Source organism: Pollicipes pollicipes, unplaced genomic scaffold, assembly GCF_011947565.3.
Source record: "Pollicipes pollicipes isolate AB1234 unplaced genomic scaffold, Ppol_2.1 Scaffold_7231;HRSCAF=8579_pilon_pilon_pilon, whole genome shotgun sequence".
NCBI classification, from domain to species: Eukaryota; Metazoa; Arthropoda; class Thecostraca; order Pollicipedomorpha; family Pollicipedidae; genus Pollicipes; species Pollicipes pollicipes.
Genome location: NW_023597034.1, coordinates 7,158,192 through 7,178,933, shown reverse-complemented (window position 1 = coordinate 7,178,933; position 20,742 = coordinate 7,158,192). Strand labels below are relative to the sequence as shown.

General features: G+C 47.0%; 1 protein-coding gene across 1 annotated transcript; it reads left to right on the top strand.

Moving 5' to 3' along the window:
• The first annotated feature begins 5,852 nt into the window (after positions 1 to 5,852).
• Positions 5,853 to 9,452, top strand: LOC119109341 (protein CDV3 homolog). The gene is made up of 3 exons (XM_037232953.1): positions 5,853 to 6,047; positions 8,968 to 9,201; positions 9,408 to 9,452. Exons 1-3 carry the CDS (start codon positions 5,853 to 5,855, stop codon positions 9,450 to 9,452), a joined length of 474 nt encoding a protein of 157 aa, XP_037088848.1.
• Positions 9,453 to 20,742: the final 11,290 nt, after the last annotated feature.

The window sequence follows — 20,742 nt, the reverse complement described above, 5'->3', positions numbered from 1 at the left end:
TCGACATTCTTGCCCATCACTGTCAATAATGGTAATGAAATAGCAAAATATAATAGATCAAATAATAATAAAAAAATAACGAAATCTCCCCTGCCTATTACATATCACAATTCCTTCGGGTCTGCACCATCTCTTCGCCTGCTTCTTTACGTTTGTTTTGTCTTCCTAGCTGGGAGTGCCGTGACTTCATTTTGTTTTCTGGTGTTAGCATACGGCTTACTGCGTCGCTGGGATTGAGGGAGGGGCACTCGTGGTTACCTGTTCTTGGGTAACGGCATAGAAAAAAAAAAATGGTGAGAAGCAGTGAAAATAGTAGATACAAAATAGCATGTGGTGATTTCAACATGACTCATCAAACACAAACCAGCACAGCCAACATGGATGTAGTTTCATAAAATTAGTTGATGGAGGTGAGCTGGAGCGTGAGAAATAGCCTCAATTACTACCAAATTACGACAACAAATAGATCTCTCCACAGATTTAGCCTGCTCTCTTCTCAAAGGTCGGAGGTGGGGCGGGTAAGCCTCATACATGAGGCATCTGCGTTTGTGTTTGCGTGTGTTTAGTACACGTCACAAGACGCCACAACCTCCGCGATGTCACTCGATGCAGGTAACTTGACAGCGCACGTTCCGCAGGAGTTGGCGGGTGACTGAGCAGTTAATATTTACGAGCCGACCTCAAGAGTACTCCGCCAAACGGATTTTTCCGCAGATTTACCCGTTTTCTTCGGAAAGTTGTGTGGTTTGGGTCTAAGTGTGTGCGTGGGGGGGAGGGGGGATTACTACTGAATCGGAAACACTACACTCGTGGAACCTGGGGCCGTTGGTTGACTGCCCGTGTACTCAGTGCACATGAGCATGACCTGTGACTTGAAAGAAAGAACGCAAGTGATTGCCACGCTCCCGGGTGGCCGGTTGAATACACTTTGCTTGGGTGGGCGATCAATTCGACCCACATGGTCACTGGTGTTCAATTAAGGTCGGTGACCTTGTTTGGCTGTTGCCGGTCATTGTGACCAAAGTTACACAAGACTGCTTTGAATTTTGCATTTGAGTAAGCGTCAAAGGTTACGCTGGGCTGTATGTTCTTAAAATAAAAGTGCCGACATGGGTCATTCAGGTTAGTGCCCCATTCTGACCTTTAAGAATTCCATGGAAGATGTATAATGCGGTTCCTGTTGGTTCCAATAATCTCGAAATGAGCGCCAGAGACTAACCCACCGAGCAAGCTACACAGCAATAAAGCAGGTTGGTTTTGACCTTGGTCTGACCCTCATACCTGACACTAGGTCAACGAAATTCGATCATCCAGTTGTTTCATTGCCTAAGAAACTATGTTAGAGATTTATGGCTTTGCCTAGCACTCCATTGCTGCATCAGATTGAACGATTCCATAGAAATTGTCTTCGCTGAATCCATGGCCTGACTTTGACCTAACGCAGATCAACGACCTAACCAGGTACATCTGATTTTTTTACATCAAGCGATCCGCTGTTCAGTTGCCTACAGCTATGCACAATTTGGCAAGGTTATGCCGTGCCGTTCGGAAGCCATTCCAAAAAACACCTTCAGGGGTCAAATTGACCCCCACTCGGGCCTGTGTTAATAACCCTCGCCCCCATTTTTCGTGAAGCGGACGGATAGCGGGGTTGATCCGCATCCCCCCCTGCTCTGCCGTTTTGAAGCTAAAAAGGATGAAGTATAGCAAAAAGCACCAGTGGATTACTCTAAGCGGGATCTCGCGACTGGTACAAATTTTGCCGTTTTTAGGTCGATATTTGCCCTCATCATGTCAGGGCAGATGTAAAACTTGCCTCAGCCAAGGGTGAAAAAGCGTTTGATTTTTTTCGGATATGATCGGTGACAAAGACTGACACTTTTTCGAACCTATTGGTGACAAACATTGCGGAAATGAAAACAAATTTCGGCAGACAAGACCATGTTACAACAGATTTTCCCATCTCAATGAAACTCAAAGTTTGGTATTGGTCTGTACTCGCCAACACTTGCAGCGTGAGCACATGTCGAAACGTTGACTTTTATAAAATGCTACCAAACCTAGTACCTTTAACCAGGATAGTTTTCAGGTGGTGACAGAAACATGCTACAAACTATATTATATCAGTGCTGACGTCAGCGATAAGTGGTGACAGTGCTTTTCCAATGCCGATTAGATCAGTGCTTTTCCCAGATTTTTCAGCCAAGATTTACATCACATACTTAACAGCATAAGATACCAAATAACTAAGCTTAATACTAGTCGCAGGAATCGTGACTGGCCGCAGCATCTTGCGACGAACGTTATCAGCTTGCTACGCAGCGCTTTAAAGCGTCGTGCAATTTGAGACAGATGGGCTCAGCTGCTCGCTATGCGTTGATGCGTTGGGTTCAGTGCAAGGTCATGGGCTGCTGTTGGTTGTGTTCATGTCGTGAGAAGCTGACTGGCTAGAAGGACGTAGCTAATCGTCAGTTTTTTTTAATGTAGTAGCGTTGAAAAGCTCTGCCAACCTAGGGTTGTTGTACGTGGATACCTGAGCTTTAGCTTCATGAGTAAACGGAGGTCTTTGAAGCGACACACCTCAAGGATTCATCCGGAGCTTCCTGCTACTGACAGGAACAGCGACTTCGTAGTAAGAGGCCGAGCATCGCTGGTGTGGGCCTCTTAAACTAACTGCCCGTTGCGCCTCAGGCTAAGCGCACTGATCGGTGGGCAGGCATGAAATAAAACGCTTTAAGTTATCATATTGCATATAAAGCTAAATGGAGGTGCTAGAAGTGCTCAAAAATGTTGTTTTCCACCTGTTGATACCCATATTGTATGGGGCTTTCTCGAAATAGCTGGGACCATGCTAGGAAGTGTTAGTTCTGCACCGCCAATGATTATGCCGAAATAATGAAGGGTGCCAACGCTTTCAGCTGATTGTACGATGACGTCATGAAAACAGGAGTGATATTATTCCAGGTGCTTGTAGAACCATGTTATCGGTAAATGTAGGGCCACAGGGATGCACTTTTGCAAAATGCGTGCAGGTGAGGGATGGAAGGGGAAGGGGGGGGGGGGAAGTGCAGGAAAAAAAATGTCGGAGCCTGCCTCCGAAATGCACTCAAAAGAGTTTTCTCCCCAAATTTCACCCAATCTTTCGCAGCTGGCAGCAGGGATATATTTTCTCAAAATTGCCTTTTGGGCGCTGAACCCCAAATTATGATGAATGAGAAATGATGGATAAAATGATAGCTAAAATAGGAAATTGCGTCCCCAATTAGGAGGTACAATCCCCCTCCCCTCCCCTCCCCCCTAACTGAATAGGAAACTGCATGCCTTTAGGCTGGTTATGTTAAATATGCCTTTATCTGATAATTCCGTTAGGTGAGTCTCACCCTTCTTTCAGTGTTGATGGCCAGCAAATGAAACTTTAGTGCAAATGAACTCCCGAAACGAAAATGTTTGATGGTTATGGCGTATTGCAGTTGGTTTGTCTTTGCTTTTGTGGTTTATTGCGTTTAGAAATATATTGCAACGATTTCTGAATAGTTGGCTCCAGTTGACAATGCGGACGGTTCCAAATTTCTTCGGTGACAGAAAAGGCGCTTTTTCAGCGCTGAAACAGCTCTCAAGCATCGCTGTCTTGTGCGCTTTCAGCCTGAGCATCGAACTCGTTAATCTTTACATGCTCATATTTTCTACACCATTCCCTGTAGTGACTGACACGAAACAGGCGTGTTTCTTGCGCGGCTCTGAGGATAACGGTTCGTTGTTTTATGTGCTTTCGGCATATATTTATGGAGTATGGCTCCGTTCATGTCACAGTGTAGGCACGCTGTGTACGGTCCGCAGAATCGTCCATTGCCGCCGATAGCCTGCGCCGGCCGTGGATCGCTGTGGATTGCTCCACATTCAGGGAACACAGGGGTGTTATATACGGAGCGATGACGACGGCACTGGCCAGTGCTGGGTGGGAAGAGGACGCAGGGAGGAGTACAAAGGTCGAGTTCTGTGGTAAGGATGAAAGAAGCATCTCTTCTCGATTTGTTTTAAGGAATCTCCTTTTGCCCATCTCATCATGTGCTGTGCTGCACCGTCTTACCTTCTTCTCTGTCCTGCCCTGTCATGTCATCTCTGTTCCTGTCGGCTTATCGTATCTGCTGTTCTAGTTCCACGGTGCCGCCATTCTGCGCTAACCATTGCAAGTCTGGGAAACCAGAGATACGGAACTCGATTCCACGCAGTGCCCGCCCTCCCTGCCAGGGTGAGATGCAGCTACGCCGTATAGCGTCAGTAGCTGGGTGCGCCGTTGATTCCCAATGACGACTGCTGTTCTACACTGTTATCTTCTGTCCTGTGCTTTTATTGTCATCCTGCCCTAGGTGCTAGCTTGTCTTGTTCCGTCCTGTTGCCACCTACCCTCCATTTCCCGTCTTCTGGCTACCATGTCATGCCCGGTGGTGGTGGAACCTGTATGGAGATTGGGGGCCGGAAAACATGCTCTTTTTTAAACATCTCGATTCAAAATACCATTCTCATTTCAGGTTGTCTCCTCTAGAACCCAGACCCATTCTTCCAATCCTAATTGTTTCTACGATCTCAGGGTCGTGATTAAGTCCATGCCCATGCAAGCCACAAAAATCCATATTGTTTTATCTTAAGCATGTTTCTCAGTGCCTGTGCACTTTTGTATTTTGTGACCCCCTGACTCGATCTTGCCCTGTCCCGTTTGGCTTATATGTCGACAGCACCTGTTTCTTCACACGCGCCACGTATGTGTCCAACACGTATTTGTAATAGCCGCATGCGATCTGCTGTCAGCACGTTTGTCAGTACCAATCACCGCCCAGTATTCGCCCGACGTCACGTCACGTGACCACAAAGAGGACAGAAACTGAAGGGAATTGGAAATGGGAAAAAGCACCCAACATTCGGATCGGATAGATGATGGCAACACTGGACCAGAAGCCACGCTTCTAAACACCACTTTGTAGTAGTGTGTCGGCGGTAAGCCAGAGTTGGTGTGAGGTTTGAAGTAAAGGTGAAGGAAGAAGGGAAAGTAACGTTAAAAAAACTTTCCCCGTCGGCTCACTCATCGAACATACCGGCACCACGCATGACGTCATGCATTCCAGCTGACAATCGTGCTTATGACAGATCGAAAGGAGCCTTAACGTACTCGCCAACGCAAGGGCTACCAAATCAAACTCCCGCCCCAGTCAGTCATTGACAAATATGCTGGCGACTGATCGAACGCGGCCTCAGTGTGTGGACTGAAGTAAAAGATAAAAAAGAAGGGAAAGTGAGGTGTAAAAGCTTACTTCTCAGCTCACACATCGAACGCCCCGTCAGCACGCGTGACGTCACGCATTCCAGCTGACAATCGTGCTGACGACGGATCGAACGGGGCCCTATGCTTTCCAATTTTGTGTTTATAGCAGTAGTTAAGTGGGTCCACAATAAGAAAACTTCTGATTTGGTAGCTTTGCAGCACATTCTGCCAGAACTGGCGTTTTCATACCTACCGGAATAAGTACACGGCCCTGGACGCGTCTTGATACAAGGAAGCGATCTGAAGAAACACCTATTAAAATTATTATGACTAATATCTATGGATATGGATATAATATTGGATTATGACTGAAATCTAGGGAAGCTGGCATCGACTATCTCAAAATGGCAAAGCGACCTAATCTGGCATTATCGAGCCACAAAGATTTCAACAGCTGACGGACCTATGCGGTCACGTGACCTCAGGGCCTCACCGTCGGAAGATTGCGTCATAAACTCGACCCTTCTAGCTGCGCGATTTGCGAGAGTTGTGAGTGGAAGGAGCGTGGTGCATAAGGACCAAAAGGCGTGCAGCCATGGCTGACCTCGCTGATTTCTTCGCAAAGAAAGATAAGAAAAAGACTAAGCCGAAGAAGTTTGTCCCTGAAGACATGGGTAAAAAGCTTGAAGAGGCTGAAAAGAAACAACAGGAAAGGGAGCGCCGGGAGGAGCTCAAACGAGAACATCTGCGGGAGGAGCAGCTGGAAATAGATGACCCCAATCACAAAAAGGTAATGAAGCATTTGAGGGGACGGTTCCAATGTGGCGTTTAATACCGACGAGTTAAAACCATTATTCATCGATTTCATGCGCGTCTGAGTGCACGCTTTCCTCTGAACGTTGGTTAGACAAATTTGGCGCATGCCTGGTGAATCATCTCTTATTTACATTGTTTTTGATGACGCTTTCTTGTTTTTTTTTTTGTTTTTTTTAGTGTGCATGTTCATTGCATTTTTCATATCATACAGCATCCTGGTGGTGTGGTATGGTTAAGTATGTGGCTTTTTTCATTTTACATTCTCTAGTCTGCAGTGGCATAGTACTTCAACAAATTAGCATGATAGAAATTTGATCACCTTTGGGCGACATGGTAATCATGACTTATGATGCAATAGATGCTTTTCTTGTTTGGGCTTGTTAAGTTATATTTAATGGTGTGTTTGTTATGAGGTTGCTCTTATCTCAACCTGCAGTTTGATTGGTACATTCCAACAGCAAGAACTCACCAAAAAAGTAAACTGGACATAAGCTGGGTTAGCTAGATCTTGATGCCTTATAAGCTGGGTTAGCTAGATCCTGATGCCTTGTTTCATGTCTGGATGAGATACTTTTCACCTTTGTGCATCAATGTCTGCCCTAGTATGTATAAGATTGTGTCAGGTTTAAAGTATTATAGATGATTTGTAATGAAGGAATTATGTTGATCTATTATTTTGAGCCCAAAATTTGATGCCTTTCCATCATTTTATAAAGGGTAGGAATTTCCATTCCTTTACATTTCCAGATCGCACCCCCAAACTCATGTTTGTACAGTGAAAAGCTTGTATAATGCATCTTAAATGAGACCATCAATAATACTTATTACCCAATGGCACAACCAGATGTGGCAGCATCTTACCTGACAGGTTATTGGAATACCCACATTCACACATTGGTAAAGTTTCTCAAATGAGTTGCAGAGATTGCATAGGAAAAAATGAAACCTTTCCTCTATGGCATTAATAAACAGGTCTCTCTCCAGATTTGGCCCATTTTCTTCTGGAATTTGGGTTAGAAGGAGGGTTTAGAGCACAAGGTGCCACATAGACTGCTGTGCTGTATGTTGTCTATAATTATGCAGTTTGCCATATTGCTTCATTAAATTTGCATGTTTAACATTGGAAAGATGATATATGCATGGTGGCCTGAGGAATATCTGAAGTGAGCATGTCTGATGCATGATCACTGGCTCACCAAATCCAGGAACTATCAAAGTTTCATGCTGACCTGGAGGAAAAATTATTTTGAGGGAGTACCTGTGAAATTAATTGGCTCTCAAACATGGCCATGATAATAATATTGTAATAAATATGACATCATAATTATAGTTGTCATATGAATGCTACCAGGTTATGACCAGTCATACCTTGTCAAAACAATCTGGTTGAAAACAGCTGGCTTTAAAATCAGAGTTGTGCTTGACCCCAGATGCAGTGAAAATGTATTAAGGAATCAGTCACCTTTTGAATCAAAGCTGAACTCATGCTTTTGTGATTTTCTTTCAAGGCATAGTCATATGAGTCAAGAAAATGATTGGTGAGCAGACTCAGATAAGATTGTTAGCATGAGTCTGTTCAGTCTGCTCAAATGTGCATCACATTCAGTAAGGACCTACATAACCATATTAGTGAAAGCAGGTTTTCTATTTAAGATTTTATGAAGCACATGTCCCAGTTTATTTAGGCAATTATTTCCATAACAATAACTTTAATCTTTCTGGAAGCAGGCCTTGTGTCTTTGAATTGGAATTGGTGATACAAGGTTTTACTGGGCTGTTCAGGATCAGTAGTCAGAGAGAATTCACTCCATGCATTGTGAGTGTCTAAATTTGCTGAACTAAAGTCACACCTAAGTCTTCCTCAGACTAAACCTTTCTTGTTGTAACAGAAAAAGTATGAACTATGATTCTGCAGATGCTAGGTACATAGGCACAGCCTGAACTCCACATGTACACAAATGGGTCTGTGAAATGAGCATTAGGTGGAGTAAACATGTTGTATGTTTTGAAACAGACTATATTTGCTCAAAACCTGGTGATGGGAAGGTGATTTTTTGGTTGAAGGCAAATAGTGCTGGAAGTGTGTTTTTGATTGTATGTATTAAATCAGTCTCACTTTTGAAATTGTGTGAAACTCAGCATGCAGATGACATACTGCCAAAGCAATAAGGACTGTCTTTCTGTCCATTAGTTTCTCCAAATGTGTAAAGAAAGTATTCTGAGTACATTGAGTTTGCATTTCATTCAGAGATTAGTAATGTAGCACTGGAAAACTTGTTTTGCTATTTGTGCTTGGTTGCTGAGTTTCAAAGGCATAGTTTGGTTGATGCTTAGGGTATTTTGTTGTTACCATATGTCCCATTATGGGCTGCACTAAAGTGTGCCACAGGTGGTGCAGCCTTTGTTGCATTGCCTATGGTTTTCTATTCCCAGTGAAAGCAGTTCTTTGTCACTGCATGGAACCTCTGCCAAGCCAATAGCTGGTTTGTTTCTTGTTTGTGTTTGTGTCTTGAGTGTTTCAAAGTTGTGTTTTTTGTGTTTATTATGACATAGATTCACTTTGACTTAAGACATTTTAACAACATGCCTGTCATGTCCAGAGAGCCCACAGTAAATTCAATGAGTCCTGCCTTGTTTGTATGGCTAGTGCCATCTATGTGGTGGAGCAGTAAGTGCTCCGGCCTCATCACTGTCCAACAAAGGGATGCTGCATCCAAAATTTTGCACTACTCTCCAAGGTCCACTCCATCAAGTTACTTAATGCATGTTCAGTCTTGACCACTTCCAAAGATTCTAGATACCAACTGGCTCTCTGCCGCGAGTTTCCGATCAGCGCAGAGGATAGGGTCTCGCGCGCTCCCTGCGCGCATCACGGCCTACTGTTTCGGCGACAGGAGCCGGCCGACGAGTGGCAGGACGAGGAGGAGGCGACGGTGGACCTGTCCGACCTCAACATCCAGCAGCTGGAGCAGCCGGAGGCGGGCAGGGCCGAGGGCGAGGTGGGCCCGCTCGACGCCGATGGCAACCCCACCGGCGCCCAGGGCAGCGCCTGGGGCTGGCAGAAGACAGGTGACTGGCGGCGGCGCCTGCACGCAGGGAGAGTGGAAGCGTGCAGCCGCGAGCCGGGCGTGGGTCGCGTATGGTCATTCGTGGTATTTTGAATGTCGTGTATTTGTTTGGTGTGATCATGCTTTGACGATCATTAACGACAGTCTTTGGAGATCCTCTTTTTTGTTACATTCAGGAGTGGGCTGAATCGTGAGCTCCGCCTCATCAAGGTGCCCGTCTGCTCGTACCGGCCATCTGACGCCCTGCGCGTGCGCTGTCCCCGCAGAGGCCAGGGACCAGTCACCGGAGGAGCGCGAGCCGGAGCCAGTGAAGCCGCCCGAGCCGGTGGCGGCGCCCGAGCCGACCAAGGCTGCGGCGGCGTCCACCGGCAGCGTCGGCTACGTGCCGCCGCACCGTCGCAACATGCCGGCGGCGTCGGCGACGCCCAGCGGGCCGCTGGCGCCGACGCGACTCGGCGCCACCCGCAGCTGGCGCAACAAGGCGCCCGACATCAGCAGCGACGAGGCGTTCCCCACGCTCGGCGGCCGCCGTCGAGGAGACGGCGCGGGGCGCTGGGGACAACGGGGCGCCAGGTGAGCGGCCACACTGCTGGTGACGGGGGGTGGGCTGCTGGAGAGTGAGCGGGAGGGGGGGGGGGGGGGGGCGTAATGCTACGGGTGTGGAGATTCGCAGGGAGGACAGTGGCAAGGAGTGGAGGGAGCTGGCAAGTAGCGGGGGATGGCGAATGGAGAGGAGCTGGGGATGTGGCCCGCAAGATGGTTGCGGGGTTGCGGCGGAACAGGGTTAGAGATGTTAGGGGATGCAGGGATGGCGGCCAAGTGGGTGTGGGTCTGAGAGACACCTGTGTGGAGTTACCGTGAAGTAAGGCAGCTGAAATAGCATGTGTCGATGGTGTCTGGGAGCACGGACACTGGGGTGCAGATGCATGCCCCTTAGGTACGCCTGCTGGTTTAGGCTGCCTCATTGGGCAGGGGAGATATTTTTTTGTGGGTCCGTTCGGAGAATCTGTGTCGTGTAGTAAATAGTTCGTGGAAAATTGGGTGGCCGGAAGGCACGCATTGTTATCGCATGGCAGCCCATGCTTTTCGTCGCTAATCACGGGTGTATTTCCTGGTCGATTTCGTGCAATTGTTGAATGATGTTTGCTCTTTTGGGAAAAGCTGCTCATTTCGTGTGACCAATGTGTCATGGTAGTCCCGTTTTGTATCTCTCGTCTGGGTAACTACGCGTAGGTGGGTCACCTGTTTTCGCCGTAGGGTCATTGTTGTTGTTCATTGGTCCTTTGGCACCTCAGATCTTAATGTCCGGTACGGGCAGCGCCCTGTGGTTGCGTTAGCTGACGCACGCCACCCAGGTTGGTCGGCTTGATGCACGTCAAGCAGATCCGGCTCCTGCTGTGTCCTGACATTTGCCATCTCTTGCCAGCAGGCCGGCCGGTCAGGACTTCCAGCGCGTGCGGCATGGCAACACCTCAGGGCAGGACTCGCGGTTACAGGCGCCCAAGCTCAGCCTAGGCAACCAATTCGACGCCCTCCAACTGAACGACGCCTACTAACGCCAGCCACGGCCTGTATGGCGCGCGGGCGCGCGGCGACGAGGCGAGCGTCGCGCGCCGCGCGTCGCCCATTTCGGAACAGACGGGCAGTGCGACGGCGGCGGCGGCAGGGGAGTGCTGACGCCTGGTGGCGGGGCGCGTCGCCGCCGGCCGCCGCCGCGGTGGACAGACGGGACAGGTGTGATATGGTGCGAGGTGAATGGGCGGAAGCGGTGCGGCGGGCCGGGCTGCGCGCGCGCCGCCCGCCGGCCCGCCCCGCTGCCGTTTTTACTCCCTTGGGTTACAGACCAGTGTAATGGGACGAGTAACGCTGTAAATTTAGGTTCGGCGAATACATGCTCTTATAAAGCCTGTTATCGTAATAAAATTATTCGTTTTATGATTGCTTTGTTTCAGCGTGGTGTGATAGCCTTAGGCTGGCCGGTGGATGTAGTCCGTTGAAAATGCATTCATCCAGTCACCTATGTGTTATCCCAGTGAGATAGTATGTGTTGCTTTGCACGCTGCATCCGCTTAACGTGCAACAACACAGCAAATGGGAACTCTGAGAAAAACGGAAGCGTGCCGCTGCTTTTATAGGTCGTGTTCGCTCGCTGAAGTGTCGGCGTGTAACCTCCCGAGTTCTTGTAGCGTGGAGCAACTATACCATATGCGCGTGGCCCGCCGGGAATTCCTGCTTGGGTGACCACCTGTCTTTGATGTTGCACGTTGGCGTCGTTATGGCATGCTGTACGATGTTTGCACTTCGCTTGGAGCCGTCCATTATTTTCGGCATTTTCACAATGGTATGTGCCAGTGCTGCTGCTGGGTCGCGCCATACGGCAGCTGATAGACTGAAACTCACCGGAACATGCGAATCACAAGTTTTTTGGAAGAATGGCAGATTCCAGAGTATCACTTAGTAGGCATCAAACCCGACTGGATTCCACGTGCAGCGCGGATTTGTGGCGGACCGGATTGCGTAATCGGATTTTGCATTGCTCAAATGTCCTAGCTCAGTCAGTAACGTTTTTTGGCAGACTTATGGCTTTGTAGCTGATAATTTGACTGAACAGCTGTGGTGCATTTTTTAAGGCATTGCCTTGCAAACTGTTGGATCGGGCAGTTTTGCAACGTTTCCATACATTCAAATGTTTTGGCAAAGCTTTCAACCGCAAAAAAGCGCGGGTGGCGGCTGTTTATGTCTTGACAGCTGGGCGGAGGTGAATGTGAAACTAGGCCGGGGCCAGTAGGTTGACGGAGGGTCAGAGAAATAATTTGTTAGATGTGCATGTTGACATGTGCGCCGGGTGGCGCGCTCGCACGGATAGACAACCGGATCCGCCTCTGGGGACATTGTGAGCGGGTTGATACGAGAGCTGACCCAAAGACTTACCCACCCATGGGCGCGCCAGCAGGAGACCGGGAAGAATTCTACGCCGCTTAAAAATTGGTGTTTGGTGCATGCCATGGTGAAAAACATCGAAGGTAAGGTCGCAACCCGTGCGCACGAGAGCTGCTACCATGCTTTTTTATGTTGTTCTTTTTTGTGTGTAGGTTTCCACAATCCGTGTCGTTGCAATTGATGCCCCTGGCAACCAGAGACGTTTTTTTTTTTGTACTTCACTTTGATTTTCGGATACTTTGAGCACGATCACCGGGAGCATGCCGTGCTATATCCATGGCCCTTGCCAACTGATCATCTTCGGCGCCGCATCAGTACTCAAAGGAAAATGATGAGACCGGGTCCTGAGCCTCGGGGTGCTGGTCATCACGCTCAAATGCCGGGCCAGTAATGCACTGCATCATGAATATGAATTCAGCATTGCGAAACGTTACATGTTCAAGGCCGGATCCAAAGAAACAAACTGCGCTTTGCCCCCTCCCCGCAGATGGCCCAATTCGGGAATCAACATAGCGTGTTGCTGGACGGCATTAAAGCAAAGCACTTTTTGCAAGACTGATTAAGCAGGGTTGTTTGTTTCTTCAGGTGGTGAGGAGAAAATCCGAGTTTTTAGCAAGGCACCAATCAGGACTGACCCCAAGTTTTCGTTTCATAATCACTTGAATTGCACCGTCTTCTGCGCGCTTCACTTGTTGCAAAGAACGGCTGCTGGCATAGGTGCAGGAACGTTTCAAAAAGTAGGGGGCCAAGCTCAGGGCATGCTTCCGGAACTTCTCTGGAAAGTAAGCCCGGTGACCGGGGGGAGGGGTAGAGATGGAAGCTGTTATCGCTTCTTATTCAATTGTCGTGGCTGGTGTGCTAGGTATGCATCTAGAGCTGTTTATCGCTGGTGCGCAATCTTGTCTATTCGACTCATCTATGTCATTCGGCAGATAAGGTTATCCAGCTTCCCAAGGTTATTCGTCCATTTCAACATTGTCTTTCTTGGGGGACGCGAAATTCCACGGGCGTGTAGGCATTTTGGGTCATTGAGGAGGCATCTGCCTTCACGGGGTAGATGCCAAAATATGGCCTAGACATAGGCTAGTGACAATTTTGAATGTGAATCGATAGCTCACAGTGTGACAGATTTTTCGTGCGCCTTCATTTCGCTGGCTGCTTTTCAAGAGATAAGGCTTGTTGCAGCATTTTATGTGGAAACAAATTCGGAAGCTTGATATTGCCAAAACTAATGTGGCAAAACATAAAACTGAAGATTATTCTTTGACAACCAAGCCACAGAATCAAGGCCCTTCTGTCACATATTCCTTATCTGAGCGCTGTTACCGTCCGCGGCAGTCACTGCCCTAGCCCGGCCGTCTCGCGTATGACTGATTGTGAACTGATCGTATGACTGCTTTGTTGCATATTTCTGGATCAGTGTTGCTGCCAATTGGTGCGTAGAGCATGTTGGACACCTGCAGCAGTATCTTTTTTTCCGAATTATCCTCCCTTACATCACACCACCCCAGTAAAAGCCTCGGGTAAGCTGCCTGCCTTGGGTATGAATTGGCCCAATGAACATTTAATTACCCATCACTCAACGTAGACGACTTGATCTGTTTTTGTGTGCAGGCAGGGACATGGGCGTAGGAACAAAGGGGCCAGGGGACCATGGCCCCCTACTTTTCAAGGGGGGGGGGCAGCAATGTTAACTAGCCCCCCTCCCCACACTTTTCAGATAGAGGTTGCATTTTGCTTACTTTTGCACCAAATGAAACATTCATGCCGATTTACCTAGTTACCACCAGCCATCTCCCTTAAGCTGCGTCATTTTTTTTCGTTTGCTCATTGGCAATCGCTTAGCCGCAAGGCCGACGCCGCGCGGCACGGAGGCTGCAACGCCGGGCGTCGAGGCTGTTATTGCTATGGCTTGCGAGTACGCATGTTCAACACCATATTGCGTAGTTTTCTTATCAGTAAGCAGCTTTGATAGGATCCTGAGCATTTTAAGACGAACATGGGTTAGCTATGCTAATGAAATTAGGAACCCTATTTCATCTACAATCTACAGTCAGGGAGAACTCAATATCTCTGAAGAGCACGGAAAAACACGGAACTGGGGTCTATGTGAAAACATCGGAATACTTGCGGTGATCAAGGATGTTGTTGCGTCAATGAGAGTTCCTGTGCTGATCTGGGGCTAACTGCGCGGGTCAGAAGGCCTCCTGTGTCAGGGATGGAAACAATGTGATACGATATATCCTTATAATGGCCTTCGGATCGACCAGGCGATCCCGCCCCGTGCCACCAGAATGATATCCAGAAGACACTTCGCGATGAGATGGAATGGCCCTTCACCCCTTAACCGGAAACGGTAATGTACCCCTGGTGTTCTACTCAAGAGGCCCCTTGCCTGGAAGGAAATAAGAGGTCTCATTGTTGTTGAGAAGAGTGGGGCTCTGACTGTGGTTGAAAAGCGCGGGTCGAAATGAAAAAACGAGCAAGGTCATGTCATGTTTCCCTGTGAACGTTCATCTTCAGTTCAGTTCAGTTAATAATGTACTATCGGAACAAATTATATCAAAAGGCTTAAGCGCGCCCGCCCGCAAACTCGAGAGCAGGGACAAGGATGGTCTGGGTTGCGCCTTTCGTAAAACCGAAAAGTTTCGGCCACGGCAAGCGCCACCGGGTGGCGGGCGCCTTGTTAATCTGTCTTCTGGACAGATAAATAGCTGCGAAAACACGAAAAACAGAGATTTTGCTCTCACTCTTCCAGTTCAACCACCAGATTCCAGCCCCACTTCGCGGTGCTTTAGGGGCCAATCCGTTCTTTTCATCAGTCTAAAAATTGCACGCGTGAACTATGCCCTCAGACTGCATTCTAAATACGGGATCTGATGTCACGAAGCGTCCACGGATACTTTTTCAGAACCGTCGTCATTGTAGTCCACTCGTTGGCCACAACTTCATATTAGCTGCTGGGCCGATGCTGCGCGGCCTGCGGAAACTGCAACGCCTGGGGTCGAGGCTTGTGTTTCTAACATTTTCGAGTGAGCATGTTCAAAATTGCGTCACATAACTTGTATTACTAGTTGATTATAGTGTTTAAAGGTAATCATGTCAGAAGCGTCATCATTTTCGTCCACCCGTGGGCCACGGCTAAATATTGGCCACTGGGCTAATGCTCCGCAGACTATGGGGACTGCAACGCCTGGTGTCGAGGTTATTGCCGCTAAGATTTGTGAGCGCGCTTGTTAAAAAAAAACACGTTACATAGATTGCATCTCTAATCGATTCTGACTGAATAGTGAATATTTTCAGATAAACATGACCTGGCTATGTAAATACACATTGTCGACCACTCGACCTGCAATCAAATTTTCGTCTTCAAATTTGGACCAAACATATCGATCTATAATCTACCTTCGCGATGTCTTCAATGTCTGTAGAGCCCAGACAAAATTTGACAAAGCTTCTTAATTCTATCGGCTTAGAAAGAGTCACTTAAACATTGTAAATTAAGAGCGCCGGTTATTTCTTCCATGCAGCCGCTCAATGCCTGATTTTCGCAGTTTTATTGACTTCAAAATGCAAGCACAATTGAGCTCACGGTAAGCTCTGGTTTCTCTTCGGTTACAGGTGAGTCACTTGTTAACGAGTAAGCTATATCCGGGGATTTAGGGGATCACCATAAAACGGGCTTTTGCCAACCTTGTGTTTCCTCCTTGGCAGACACTGGCTAGAACTCGTGCCTACACACAAATCAAGTCGTATGCTGTTCATGATAGCATTAAAGTGTCCGTTGGGCCCATTTATACCTAGGCAGACAGCTTTCCCGGAGGCTATTTTTTCTGCGATGGGTGTGGGGTGGAGGGAAGATAATTCGGAAAAAAACATGCTGTTGCAGGTGTCCAACGCGTGTTCATGCACCATGTAGTAGTAACGCTGGTCCAAAAGTTATGCAACAAAGCAGGCATACGATCAGTTTGCAGTCATTCATGCGGGAGACATCCGGGTCAGGGCAGTGCCCACGACGGCGGACAGGAGCAGGTCCAGATAAGGACCTATGACAAATGGGTCTTATTTAGTTGACTTGATTCTTAACAGAGAATCTCCATTCGTATGGCTTTTGTTATATGCATGACTTTTCTAGCAATTTTAAGCTCCCCGAATTTTTTTCCGCCTTAAATGCTGCGACAGTCTTTATCTCTTGAAAAGCATCCAGCGAAATGAAGGTGCATGAAGAATCTGTTGCACTGTGAGTCATCGATCCACTTTATCCAGGCCGTATTTTGGCATCTACACGGTGGAGGCAGATGCCTCCTTAATGACCCTAAAGACCTGCCCGTTCGTGGAATTGCCTTTCCAGGAAAGACAATGTTAAAATGGACGAATAATCTAGGGAAGCGGATAGCCTTATTTGCTAAATAACAGTGAGGTCGAACAGGCAGGATTGTGCTCCGGTGATAAAAAGCTCTAGAATGCATACCTAGCATAGCAGCCATGACGTTTGAATAAAGAGCAATAACAGCCTCCATCCCTACCGCCCCCCCCCCTTCGGTCATCGGGCCTCGCTTTCCAGAAAAAGTTCCTGAGTACACACCCTTGGCTTATCCCCCTCCCCCTCATTTTTTAAAACGTTCCTACGCCTTTGGACAGGGATGTAGCCATAGCCTTGCTAAGGGGGAGCACAAGGTTGACCAAAAGCCCCGCTTACGTTGACCCCCCCCCCCAAAAAAAAAAATCCCCGGATGTAGCTTACTTGTTAACATGAAATCCGGCTTTCCTTGCCTCATTACATTTTTACCTAGCAACCAGAACAGAAACTAGAAGCTACCGTGAGATGAATTCTGGTTCTATTTTGAAGGCATAAACTGCAGAAATCAGGTGTTGAACGACTGCATGGAATAAATCACCGGTGGTCCTTAATTTTCAATGGTTTAGTGGGCTCTTTATAAACCAATAGAATTTAGAAGCTTTGTCAGAATGTGTTATTTGGGCTCTACACACACTGAGGACATCACGAAGGTTGATTGTAGATCGACATGTTTAGTCGAAATTTGGAGATGAAAATTTGATTGTTGATCGAGTTGCCAACAGTGTGTGTTAGCATGGCCAAGCCATGTTTGTCTGAAAATGATTAAAACGCTGTCAGAATCTATCAGTGATAGTATTCATGTACCGGGATTTTCAACATGCGCCGCTCGCAAATCATACCAACAAAAACCTCGACGCCAGGCGTTGTAGTCTCCGTAGGTCGCGCAGCGTCGGTCATCAGCTAATTTGAGCCGTAGCCAACGGGTGGACGAAAAGGAAGAAGCTTCTGAAAGAAGTGGCTTCTGAACGTCTCGGGACATCAAATCTTACATTTAGAAGGCAGTCTGGGCGCATATTTCACGTGTGCGATTTTAAGACCGATGATAAGAACGGACTGGCGCTTAAAGCACCGCGAAGTGGTGCTGGAATATGGTGGCGGAATTGGGAGAATAAATGTAGAATCCCTATTTTTCGTCTTCCTGTAAAGACAGATAAACACGACGACCGCCGTCCGGTGGCACTTGCAGTGACCGACGCCGTTCGGTTTTACGGAAGCTGCAACCCAAACCAGTGCTGTCCTTGCTCTCGAGGCTGAGGAAGGGCATGTTCAAACCTTTTGATATATTTGTTTCCACTAATCCGTTCTGAAAAATGAACGTTTTCAGGCAAACATGGGACGACCTTGTTCGCTATTTTTTATTCATTTTGGCCTACTTTGTTCAACAATGACAACCCCACTCTACTCAATAAGTAATGAGACCCCTTACTTCCTTCCGGGCAGGGAGAAAAAACTGAGAGGAACTCCAGCTTGAGAAGAAGCCCAGGGGCACATCAGCGGTCCGGTCTAGGGGCAGAAGGGCCATTCTGTCCCATCGCGAAGTGTCTTCTGGTTGTCATTCTGGCCGACGCGCGGTGGGATCGTCCTGGTCGATCCGGAGGACATTAGAAGGCTATTTCATATCATATTTTTTTCCTCCCTGACACGGGAGGTGTACTGACCCGTGCAGTTGGCTCTGAATCAGCATAGAAAGACTCATTGAACGCAACAACATGGCTGATCGCCGCAGGTGGTCCAATAATTGTCACATATACCACAACTCCATGTTTTTCTGTGTTCTTCAAAGATATCAAGGACTCCTGAACATGGCTTTAGACAAAATCGGGTCCCAAATTTGTATTAACATGGGCTAATCTATGTTCGTCTTAAATGTTCAAGATTCAGTCAGAAGCGATTACTGATAAAAAAGCCATATGTTATGGTTTGGAACATGCGCGCATCGCAAGTCCTAGCAACAACAGCCTCGAACCCTGGTTTTGCAGTTTCCATAGGCCGCATGGCGTCGGCCTGTGGCTGACACTAAGCGATGGCCAATAATAAAACGAAAAAGATGACGCGTATTGAGGAAGATGGTTGGTGAACTAGGCAAATTGGCACGTATGTTAAATGTGGTGCAAAATTAAGCTAAAGACAACTTTAACCTGAAAAGTGGAAGGCGGGGCACCTAACGCTCTTGCCCCCTCCCCCCCCCCCTCCTCCCCCACCTTGAAAAGTGAGCGGGCGATGGCCACTCGCCCCTCCCCCTGTCCCTACACCCGTGGCTGCTGGGGGGCGCAGATATAACCACGCGCCAGGTAACTGATGGTGAAGCGTGGACAGCAGGTGGAATTACCAGTCACTTGCGACAACCCGCTAAATTAGCTGCTACCGTAATCATTACGGGAAATTGATCAAGTTTTTTTTTGGTGAGGGCACTAAAAAAGCAGTATGAAATTTGCGCCTCGTCTGGGTGCCCAACAATTGGGACATGAGTGGAAATTCTTTGGTGCAATCTCCCTATTCAAGCAAATTTTATCGCAGTGTTCTTGAAAAATCACACAAAAATTACTCCTGAAACCCGCTTAAGGATGTTTCAGTAGTCTGGTCGTTCCAAATGCATTATCTTAGGCTCATACAAAATAGTGGCCGCTTTCATCATTAGATAGAGAAGAAAAATATTTGTTAATAATGCCTTTAACAAAAAGATTAAGTAGAATTTACCCGGCAACAACTCATATAAAATCAAGAAATTTGTCATTCTTCAAATAAATCTCAAAAGAACGTGCTCTTTCACATAGTATACGCAAAATGAACTGTGGCTGTATCATCCCTACCTCGTTCTTTCCGTACGAGGCGTTTGTGGTGATAGGTACGTTGGAATAGTAATCATACTTTTGCTTGGTAGTTAGGTGCGTTTGGGTCATAGATTGTGGCGTTCGGTGCAGGAAGTTAAAATTCGAAACGGTGTTGATGTATTAAAATCGCGTTTCTAACGTTGGGTTGCTCAGGAATTCGGGTGTTGACGATCAAGATTTCGTCCCGCGGGCATGGTCTCGTTACTCCATGTTGTGCACAATATCGTGACGAACATATTGCCCTCTCCCTGGCCATCAAAATATTGTATTAGCCATTGACGTGCATGGGCTCACCGTTTATTGTCAATCTATTTTATTCCAGTCAGTTAATGATGTTTTTGGCCCTGCTTTGCAGAATGCTGCATTGTTGGAAAAAGTGCAGTGCTCTAAGCTTTTCAGTATACATTGGTACCAAATGTTCTAAAAAATCGTTGTACACCATTTGTCATGTTGAAGAGGGGACATATCATAAATAATCTTAAAACAGGTAGATTCATGCTCCTACCTTTAAATTTTAATAACTATGATAGTAAGCTCCCGAGCGCCGCACACCCCCCGCCTTGACTCCCCAGCGCCGTTTCTGTATTGTTGTTGCATAACTACAATATTTCTGCTTATCAAGAACCATAAAAAATGTATGGGACCAAGGTAACAACAATAATGTGATGAAAATTGCTTCCTATCACATCTAGGTATGTTTATGAAATGGACAGGCCAGAATAGTCCAGTACATAGCCTAACTAGTCTAACTGAACCTAACCTAACCTAACCCAACCTAATTTAATCCCCACCCTATCCCCTTCAACCCAGTGTCCCATTGGCATCCATGTTCCATGCCATATATAGAAGTTTTATATATATATAGTTTTGTATATGCCATATTAAGAAGTTTTGTTTAGCCACCATATTCTCATTTTGCCTTTCATTCCCACCCAGAAACATCATATTTCCCCACCATGTTGACCAATCCACACACAATACAGAAGACTGCTTGGCTATGCAAGAAACACATTTTATGGGATTCCTGTTACCTTGGCCTCATACATTTTTATGGTTCTTGATGTGCAGTAATGTTGTGATTACAGTGGAAATGGCTCTGGGGTCGTGGTTGCTATGTGTTTATGCTCAGATGTTCGCTATCGTAGTTATGTAAGTTCCGAGGTAAGAGTTTAGATGACATGTGTTACAATTAATTACAATATGTTCTGCCTCAAAAACGACAATTGATGTACATTGCTTTCTCAACATGATGTAGCAGTGTATACCCTGACCATGGCTTTTTATGATGGCATGGACCTGAAATTGTGAGCCAGTTGTATGGGAAGAATTATGTGTTCAAGTTGTCTTAGTAGGCTCTTTAAATTTTGGTTCATTTTTTTAGACACTGGGGCATTACAGTTACATTTTTACATGTAGGATGATGTGTGGCTCACACTTGGAGTCACCTCGGATATGGCTTAGGTTTATCTG